Source organism: Notamacropus eugenii, chromosome 5 (genome assembly GCF_028372415.1).
Source record: "Notamacropus eugenii isolate mMacEug1 chromosome 5, mMacEug1.pri_v2, whole genome shotgun sequence".
NCBI lineage: Eukaryota > Metazoa > Chordata > Mammalia > Diprotodontia > Macropodidae > Notamacropus > Notamacropus eugenii.
In genome coordinates, this window is record NC_092876.1 from 199406798 (window position 1) to 199417705 (window position 10908).

The window sequence follows — 10908 nt, forward strand, 5'->3', positions numbered from 1 at the left end:
ATTTCAGCTCACTATGAGAAAAAAAAACTTCCTAAGAATTAGAACTGTCTGAAAGTGGAACAAGCTGCCCCAGGCCATGGTGAGCTTACTGTCACTAGAGGTCTGGTGGAGGCTAAATGAACTCATCTGGGACGTTGTCCAGCAGAGTCACACTTTGGGTTGATGTTGGACTCCATGGCTTTTGGAATTATCTTCCAAACTGACAAGACTAAGAATCTATGATTACTAGAGAAATAGTGCCCCATTCTAAACTTTACCCTTACTTTATATTTCTTGGGCCATATATAAAAGTGCTTCCTATGCTTTTAAAATCTTAAAGTATCACATGCATATGGGCTAATATTTTTGTGGAATTTTAGACCTGAAAAAAACCTTAGCAATCAAGTTGGATTCCACTTTTGGGTCAATCTCTAACAGGGCTTTCAACATTTGGTAAAGTCTACTTGAAACATCTTCTCTAAAGGTCTCTCAACTCCTCCTGGGATGGTTTGAATATTTGGGTATTGCTTAAGAAGGGGGATAGTAAATCAGTAGGACTCCTAAGGTTCTTGTTTCCCGTCTCATAACTTTCTTCTTCTGCAAGACACATACCAATGGAGGTGTGTTTTCCAAGGTTCTTGTCCATTATAGTATGCAGCATTGATTTTGTTTTAGCAGGGCACCTTTCTTCCCGGAACTGGCTCAAAATATTTAACAAAAGAACATTTCCTAATATGTTGTTTTTTCTTTCTTTTTCCATTTAGTTCCTGCTGCCTTTGCTGGACTGATGTACCTGTTTGTGAGGCAAAAATACTTTGTAGGTTATCTAGGAGAAAGGACGCAGAGGTGGGTCACTGGGATTGGTTAGGAATCACTGGAGTGATTAATGTTGGGCTGGTGATAATTCAAAAAGATTCTTAACTGAGTCTACCATCCTGTCCAAGACCTGAAAACACATGAATAGAGTGACTGAGCAGTATTATTGTTTCTAAAATCCTCAAACCCTTATTAATGACCTATTATTGTTCAGTCATTTTCAATAGTATCTGACTCTTTGTGACCTCATTTGGGGTTTTCTTGGCAAAAATGCTGGAGTGGTTTGTCATTTCCTTCTCTAACTCATTTTACAGAGAAGGAAACTGAGGCAAACAGGGTTAAGTAACTTACTCAGAGTCACGCAGCTAGTAAGGGTCTGAGGCCAGATTTGAACTCAGATACTCCTGACTCTAGGCCCAGAGCTCTATCTACTGCATCACCCATCTACCCCATTGTTAATTACCTACTACTAGGTCCTAATAAGGCAGTAGAGGCAGCCAGGTAGTATAGTGGACAGAGAGTTAGACTGGGAGTTAGGAACACTTGAACTCAAATCTGATCTCAGACACTAGTTATGTGACCCTGGGCAAATCTACCTGTGTCTTCAGTTGTCAAATGAGGATAATAATAGCATCTACTTTGCCGGGTTGTTGTGAGGATCTAATGAGATAATATTTGTAAAGTGCTTAGAGTGCTCAGCACAGAGTGGATGCTTAATAAGTCTTTCCTTCCTTCCTTCCTTCCTTCCTTCCTTCCTTCCTTCCTTCCTTCCTTCCTTCCTTCCTTCCTTCCTTCCTTCCTTCTTTCCTTCCTTCCTTCCTTCCTCTTTTCTTTCTGACATTTAAATGTAGGCAGTAGAAAGGGTGCTGGCTTTGGAGTGTAAGGATTTGGGTTGGAATCCCACCTCTGTATGTGTAGAGCAGGGTATACCTGTGGTCTCAAGGCCACATGTGGCCTTCTAGGTCCTTGAGTTAGACCTTTTGACTGAATGCAAGGTTTACAGAATAAATCTCCTTATTAAGGGAATTTGTTCTGTGAAGTTTGAGTTTAGTCAAAGGGCCTTCAGGCCACAGGTTCCCCATCCCTGGTGTAAAGTATTGTACTAAGTGCTAAGGAAGATACTATATGTCCCTGCCCTCATGGGGTTTACAGCCTAGAAGGAGGCTCAATCTCAAACCTGGATAATCCTATGGAGAATGTTACTTAAATGTATTAGAGAGCTGCAAAATAGAGTGCAATGAGAGGTCCCATCAGACTTGCTTTAGATTATTTCCAAGGTCCTTTCCAATTCTAAATCCATGATTGTATTTGTTCTGCTTAGCACCTGAGGGGCAGAACTAGGATCAACAGGTGCTAGTTGCAAAGAGACAAATTTAGACTCCATGTATGGAAACACTTAACAGCTTTAGAGCCTCCACAGTGAAATGGCCTGCTTTAGAATCTGGAGGTTGTCTGGTGGCAGCTGAATGCTACAGGAGGGATTCCTCTTCAGCTATGGGATTGGAGTAAAGACCTGGGAGGCCTTTTGGGGATCAAAGTGCTCTTAGGGATATGATTATTCTACCTCCTCCTCACCTGATCCTTCCTTGGTGGAAAGGATAGTGGCAGAGTGAAAATCATATGGAATCTGGGGTTGCAAGTCCTGGATTTGAATCCTGGATTTGCTACTTCCTTCCTGTCCCCATCACAGGGGACAAGCAATTTAACTGAGAGCAGGTTTTCTCAGTTATAAAATGGGGGTAAAAGTGTATGGCCTAGAGGGGGTTGTTGTAAGGATCAAATGAGGAAATGTGCACCATGTGCTTTGTAGCTCATAATGTAAATGTCAGTTAATACTATTTTGTGTCTGCCTCTTCCAAAGATTTCTCTTGAGCTCTGAGAGTGCAACAAGAGCCAAAGTACACCATTTGTGCTACGCTTGTTTTAGGGATAGGTCTTTAGGGAATGAGCTGAATGGAAACCATGGTGATAATCAATAGTGAGGAAGGATAATTGTAAAAACCTAAATTAATATGAGACCCTGTGGTCATAAAGAACTTTTACTATCTCATTGAATGATTACAATCAGCTTGTGAAGTGGGTAGTATGAATATAATTATCCCTTTTTTTTTTTTTTTTTACAAATGAGGAAACTGAGGTTTAGATTGGTCCAGGGTGTTGGCCAAGATCACACAGCCGGTAAATGGAAGACGTGAGACTTGAACCCAAGAACGCCTCTCTCCACATCCAGCACTCTTTTCAAAAATATTGTACTGCTCACTCCACTATTCTGCACAGTTACGTTATTTATAGACCAAAGCAGATGTGAAATCTAAAAGCTGCAATTACTCTCATCACAACTGAGCCAGTCTGCCTAGAATCTAATAGTTGTTGCTGCTCAGTTGTATCTGACTCTTTGTGACCCCATTTGGGGTTTCCTTGGCAAAAATACCAGAATGGTTTGTTCTTTACCTCTCTAGGTTTACAGATGAGGAAACTGAGGCAAACAGGGTTAAGTGACTTTACTGGGGTCACACAGCCACCTTGTCATACAACAATTGATTATTATAGCTACAAGGGGAACCACCCTCCCTGCAGCTACATACCAAATACTCAAGAGGCAGCCCTTAGCAATCAGAAGCAACTGCCAAGGAATAAGTCACAGGGATGCCAAGAATGGCCTTGATCCTCCCTTGCTGAGACTAGCTTTCCCCACGATTGCTTTGATTTTTCCCCCACTCATTTCTCTCATCTGTATTTTCTGGTAGCATCACTCCACCAATGTCATTGTAATTATATGTTCAGATAGTAGCCTTCAAAGACTGCTGTTAGAGCGTGTAGGACCTCTTCCAGGGAAGTGAGGCAGTGAGTGGAAGTGGAAGGAATTCTAGGCCTGGGACTGCCATTCACTAGTTGTCTAACACCTTGGGCAAATCACATACCTTTCTAGGCATAATTTTTCTCCTGTGTAACCTAAGGATAATAATGCTTATGTGTCCTGTCTCCCAGCTTCTTAAGGAGGAAAAGTGCTTGGTAAACTAGTATTCTGTAAGTGTGTGCTGTCACGAGTAAATTTCACTATTTCTTACCCCCAGGCTTTGGATTTTCAGTTTTTGGATCATGGTGTGACTTTTTGAGCTTCATGGGAGAAATTAACTTTCTTTTGTGATGTGTGTGTGTGTGTGTGTGTGTATATTCATGTGCATGTGCGTGTGTATTCATGTGCATGTGGGTATGTGTGTGAAGGTGGAAGCTGCTGATTCCCCTCCTTGGGGAGACATCCATAGGAAATCTGCTTTCATTAGTCTGGCTGCTTACCTTGCAGAACTAGTCACCATGCTCCTGTGACCTTTTCCTAATTAGAATTGAATTGAATGTTAGGGCTGGAAGTGACTTTAGAGATAATCTAGTGTCACTGGAAGCTGAGATCTGAAGAGATTAAGTAATTTGCTCAAATTAGTGGGAGTCCTGGGATTAGAACCCAGGTTTCTTGACCTGCAGTCCAGGGTATTTTCCATTATGCTACCTTACCTCCTTTTAGAACTAAGTCCTCTGAAGAGTGAGAATCAAATTAGTTTGAGTCCATCACTAGACATATTTTGGAATTTTATGCTGTGTGTGCAGCTAAAAGGAAGACAATTGGTACATCTATCACAGGTTTAGTAAATCAAACAAAGACTCTCCAGCCTGAATGAGTACTCAGCTCCCTTAAACCAGACAGGGGCATTTATGCTTCCTGGGCAAGGTTTAAAAATTATGTCTCTTAGTTTACTGTCAGAGACAGCTAAGTCAGCAGATAGAATACTGGACCTGGAGTCAGGAAGACCTGAGTTCAAATCCAGACTCAGAAACTTACTAGCTATGTGACCCCAGGCAAGTCACTTAACCTCTGTCTGCCTCAGTTTCCTCACCTGCAAAATAGGAATAATCGTAGTGCCTACTTTACAGGGTTGTTTCTAGAATTCAATGAGGTATTTTAAAAGTGCTTAGCCTAGTGTCTGGATCACAGTCAGTTCTCAGACCCTCAGACTTTGGTGTACTCGTGCCTTGAAACTTCCTTCTCTTGCTGGGCACCATGTCTTCTCTGAGAAAGGGCTGTTCAGGGCCAGACTGGGCATCTTTCATCTACCCCAAAGCACTCAGTTCTATTTGTACCAACCCAAGGTGTCTTTTACCTCCTGCTGCCAGCCCAATCTCCCAATTAGGGTGTGGAGAATCTCCAGTGTAAAGAACATTGCTCCCTTCAACTTCAGGTCTCCCCCTCCTGCTTCACCTATCCTTTGGAGGTAGAGGAGTAGTGCCTCGATTTGGTGATGAACATTCTCACACCTGGCACATACTTTGCATTCCAGGGACAATGAAACCCTGTAAATCATTTTCTAAACCCCACTCCTCACCCCTACCAGCCAATTCCTCATTCTCATCGCCCTCAACTTTTCCATCCCAAAGTTTTATCCTAAACTCCACCCAGCCCTTTCACCTTGCCCTCTGTAATGCCTGTTCCATAGGCAACAAACTTCCCTTCATCTTAAATCCTTTCCTCTTCCACTCCTTCCATCTTCTAGCAATCTCTGAATCCTGGCTTCTCCCTAATGACACAGCCTTCCTAGACACCCTTTCTCGTACTAGCTGCACCTTCATTTATTCCCTTCAGCTCACTGGTCAAGTCAGGGGAGTTGGGACAGTCCTTGCCAACCCAATGCCCCTTCCAGATTCTTCCCTTATTCCATCACTCCTTCTTTGAGCTCCATGTTATTCATTTCTACCACCCAATCAAAATCCTGGAAACTGTTGTCTACAAAACTCTAGGACACTCACCTTCCTTTCTCAATGAGTTTAGTATGAGATTCATATTTTTTCTCCTCCTCAACTCCTGACCTCATATTAGGGAACTTCAACATATATATTGATTCTCCTTCAAATACCCTCAATCTACTCACCTCCCATGACCCACTCCTCCATCCCACCTCAGCCACACACAAAGAAGATCATACTCTTGATTTTGCATCACCCACAGATGTACCACTTCCAGGTTGAATTTTTAAATCCCCTTATCAGATCTATTGGCATTTCACCTCTCCCAGTGCCTTGCTTCATATACCCCTACTCTTTGTCTGGACTGTGACCTTTAATTCTGTGCTCTTAACACTGTGCTCTTCTCTTGAATCCTTAACTCCCTTATCATATTAATGATGAGGCCCAGTCAAGCCTCAGCTTTAAATCACTTTCACCATTCATTGTCTTGATGCCTAAACATGTGATGCTGAATGAAGGCATAGAAAATCATGCAACCATTCTGACTGAGTCCACCACAAATTTAAGTTATAAAAACTCAACTGGGACCTCACTGCTGCTAGGCATTCTTACTGTACCTAACTTATCAACTTACCATCCTACTCTCCACAGCGACTCTTCTAAACCTTTTCATTCCTCCTCAGACATCTCATAGCTTCCCCTCCCTCACTCTCTCAGCTGAGAACTTTGATATATTTTACAGAAAAAATTAAGGCCATTCGTCATGGGCTCTTTGTTCTCTTTTCTCATGTCCTATCTCTCAGGTGACTGAGTCAGTCAGGAGACGCTATCTCCTCTTTCACCCCCATTTCATGTGATGAAGTGGCCTTCCTCTCTTTACCAAGGCTAATCCCTCTGCATCCTTACTCTTTCACTTAATTTCAGTCTCTCCCTTTCTACTGGCTCATTATCTACAAATCTCCCCATGTTTCTCCTAACCTGAAAAAAGCCTCACTTGGCCCTTCCACCCCTGCTGTTATCCTGTATCTCCTTTGTCCTTTGTAGCTGAGCTCAGAAAGGCCATCTCTAATAGATACTTCCACTTTTTCTCCTCTGACTCCCTTCTTAACCCCTCACAATCTGGCTTCTGATCTTATTCCAGTAAAACCTAATTCCAATTTACTAATGATCTCTTAGCTGTCAAATCCAGTGTACTTTCTCAATCCTCATTTTCCTCCTATCCATCTGACTGCCCCTTTTCTGTCTCCTCTGTTGGATCCTCATTCAGATAAGGCCCAAAAATGTAGGTGTCCTTAGGGATTCTGTCTTGGGCCCTCTTCTCATATATACTAATTCACTTGATGATTTCATCAGCTCCCATGGATTTAATTGTTGTCTCTATGTAAAATGATTCTCACATCTGACTTTTCCAGCCTCAATCTCTCTGTTGACCTCCAATCTTTCATCTCCAACTACCTTTCAGACGTCTCTAACTGGATGTCTAGTAGACACCTTAAGCTCAATGTGAACAGAACAGAACTCAATATCCCTAGATACTCCTCTACCCTCCTCTTTCCCTATTACTTGAAGAGGGTATCACCATCCTCCAGTTCCTCAACAACCTAGGAGTCATCCTGGATCCCTCACTATTTCTCAACCTCCCCATATCTAGTCTGTTGCCAAGGCTTTTTAATTTCACCTTTGTAACATCTCTTGAATACATCCCCTTCCCTCCTTTGACATCACTACCGCTCTGGTGCCAGCCCTTATCTCACACCTGGATTATTGCAATAGCTGGTGGGTCTTCCCACCTTGTCTTTCTCCACTCCAATCCATCCTCCATTCAGCCACTAAAGTGATTTTCCTAAAGCACAGGTCCGATCATGTCACTCCTCTCCCCCAGTAAATTCCAGTGACTTCCTAGTACCACCAGGAGCAAATACAAAATACTATATTTGACATTCAAAGCCCTTCATAACCTAGTTCCCTCCTGCCTTTCCAGGCTTCTTACACCTGGCTCCCTGACTTATATTCTTTAATCCAGTGACATTGGTCTTGTTCCATGAACAAGAGAGTCCATGTCTTGGCTCTGGACATTCTCTCTGGCTGGCCTCCAAGCCTGGAGTGCTCTCCCACCTCTACATCAACTACTGACAGCTCTGACTTCCTTTAAGTCCGAACTAAAATCCTATTTTCCATGAGAAGCCTTTCCTAATCCTTCTTAATTACAGTGTCTTCCCTTTGTTAGCTATTTCTCTTATTTGTCCTGTACATAGCCTGCTTTGTGTGTATTTGTTTGCATCCTATTTCCTCCATATTAGACTGTAAGGTCCTTGAGGACAGGTACTGTCTTTTATCTTTTTTGTATCCCCAGTGCTTAGCACAGTGTCTGGAACATAGCAGGTGCTTAATAAATGTTTATTGATTGATTAATTAATGTTTTTTTCCTTCCTCCCCTTCTCCCTCCCTCCTTTCCTTCCCCCTCTCTCCGTTCCTCCTTCTCCTTCCTTCCTTCCTTCCTTCCTTCCTTCCTTCCTTCCTTCCTTCCTTCCTTCCTTCCTTCCTTCCTTCCCTCCTTCCTTCCCTCCTTCCTTCCTTCCTTCCTTCCTTCCTTCCTTCCTTCCTTCCTTCCTTCCTTCCTTCCTTCCTTCCTTCCTTCCTTCCTTCCTAGCACCACAGATTTAGAGCTAAAATGGACCTTGGAAGTCATCTAGTCCAACTTCTTTGTTTTATGGCTAAGCAAACTGAGGGTCAGGGGGATTAAGTGATTACAGTAAAATAAAAAAAATGCTGCACAAAATCAAGCAGAAAATTGTGTCATAAAAATGGCCAGTTTTGACTCTGGAGAAGAGATGAAGAAATGCACCACCTTCCTTTTGATGCAGAGGTGGTGGTGGGGTCTTTGGGTCTGGAATGGTATGTTGTCGGGTGCTACGAGTCCCCTGGTTTTGTTAACTTTTTTGTTTTTCTTTTTATCAGAAATAACATATTTATTTATTTATTCATTAGAAATAATAAATTAATAATCAAATAATGAAAATTTAATTATTTTTAAATCAGTTAATTAAGAATCAAATAACAAAATATTAAAAACAATACTTATTTCTTTATGTATTAGAAACAATGGCTTAATTTGTTTTTCTTTATTAGAAATGATAGTTACCATTTAAATACAACTTTAAGAATTGCCAAGCACTTTCCAGATATTCTCCTCACAACAACTCTGAGAAGCAGGTGATATTATTCTACCCCCACCTCCTTTTACAGATGGGGAAAATGAGGCAGCAAGAGGATAATTCACTTTGCCCAAGGTTGCACAGCTAGTGAAGGTCCAAAGGCTGGATTTGAAGTCACATCTTGGTGACTCCTGGAACGGTGCTCTATGCACTATAGCACACCCTATATGTGAACAGCGGGAAGGCTTATTGGTGGAGAATGAGGAAGAGATATAGTTGGAAATTACTGTGATGTTAAATTAAAAGGCATCAATAACACTTATTTAAAAAAGATCAAATTCACAAATAAGTTAGAGGGCAATGGAAAGACAAAAGCAAAACATTATTTGCCCAAGGACAGATGTGGCAATGTTAAACTCTTTAAAGGCAGATCCAGGTGGACCCTACAAATGAGTTTAACCCTGCCAAGCTCTTTGGGGACAGCTAGATATAGACGTGGTTAAAGAAAGCCGTGGAAGGGTTTGGGAAAAGGGAATAAATGTGGTGAGAGCAATCTCAATAACCCAATTATGTGATCATACGTTAGTGGGAAATTTCTTCCTGACCCAGGCTGATGCTTTGCTTGGACAGTCTAAGATTTATAGTCCTGCTAAGAGGTGTATGGATGTACTAAAAATGTCTCTCTCACTGCACACTTTACAGTGGAAGAGTCGATTCTGCCGCTGATGTGCGCCCAGCCCTCATTAATGGGAACATGAGTTATTCCTGTGCAGCCAGAGGAGAATAGATTAGCCCCTTAGATGCTGGAGCACCTTTTAGTCTTAACGAGCTTTATTGGCTCATTTAAGCCATCAGTTATAACACAGAGGTACTTAAAGTATTGCATGATACATATAGATGCCAAGGCCTTCCTTACTGTTTTTCCTTTAGAAAGACGACAGTCTCAGAAAGGACTTTAATAAGGTAATTGTGTTTCTAATCTCCAGTAAGGGTACCTGATTACTAAAAGATGCCTGGCATTGTGAACCCATGTCCCCTCCCACGCCCCTGAGAAAGCTGCATTAAGAAAGAAACGGGATGACAGAGGGCAAGGGGCACAAAAATAAGCCAGTTCAAGAGTGTCCAAAACACAATAGGTTTGTGGGAACATTCGTTTGGGGAATGGGGAACCCAACCCAGGCAAATAGAAGTCTAGGTTTCTTAAGTTTACTTTTAAAACGTGATCATTAAGTAAAGATACTGTGACACAAGCATCTTCCATATAAATCAAATCAAAGATTCTTTAGGGGAAAGAACTATAATTTAAACTGCAGGCACCCCCAAGTCAGAATGTGCATTGTTAAATGGGTTATATTGGTTCTATACCCACAATTTCTTTTTCTCTTTCCTTCCAGCACTCCTGGCTACATCTTTGGAAAACGCATCATACTGTTCCTTTTCCTAATGTCTGTTGCTGGCATATTCAACTATTACCTCGTCCTCTTTTTTGGAAGTGACTTTGAAAAGTACATAAAGACAATAACTACGACCATCTCCCCACTGCTTCTCATTCCCTAATTCTACCCTGAGCATGGAGTTGGTGGTCTCAGCTAATTGATACATAGAAACCATGGCAATTCAACCCTTTGTAGGACCCATCCCCTCTTTCTGTGGCTGTAAATCAGATAACTTCCTGAGCTTCATGGTTTGAGGTCACCTACCTTTTTACAGAAGAAAAGGATTTAGAATCAGCTCCATACCTTAAGAATGGTTGAATATTGTGTGCCTTATGGCGTCACCAGCACGTTTTCTTTAATAAAATGAGATGCACTTGTATTCGGTGGTTGAGTTTTGTCTTTGAGCATGTATATAACATTGGAGAATTCATAGGATTGGAACTGGAAAAGAAGAGCCCTACTTTGCTTGTTTTTCCCAACCAGGCACCAGAGGGCCTAGCAGGATCTGGCCCTGAAAGGAAATCTCCCTCTTTACCAACTTAGCCCAGGAACGTCCAAGAAAGCAAATATTTCTGGGATCCCTTCCTCCCAATCTTCTCACCAATGAGACACTGCCCTTCCTCCCCACCCCTCCTTCACAGCTCCCATGGCAACTCTGACTCTTAGGTCCACCCTACCCTTCTTGGTGGCCATGTCCTTCCCCCATTTAGCACTCCCTCCTTCTCTTCAGGTTGTCATTCATAGTCACTTGAATTACCTGGATGAACAAGGAGTCTCCAACACAATCC

General features: G+C 42.1%; 1 protein-coding gene across 2 annotated transcripts in view; it reads left to right on the top strand.

Annotated features, from left to right (window-relative positions):
• The window catches only part of ALOX5AP (arachidonate 5-lipoxygenase activating protein), a 49571-nt gene extending 39072 nt beyond the window's left edge, over positions 1–10499 (top strand). For both annotated transcript variants that reach the window (XM_072611847.1, XM_072611846.1), the window contains 2 exons: positions 744–825; positions 10079–10499. In XM_072611847.1, coding sequence (XP_072467948.1) covers positions 744–825; positions 10079–10241 — 245 coding nt within the window. In that variant the 3' untranslated portion in view covers positions 10242–10499. The remainder of the gene's footprint in view (positions 1–743; positions 826–10078) is intronic.
• The last annotated feature ends 409 nt before the right edge of the window (positions 10500–10908 follow it).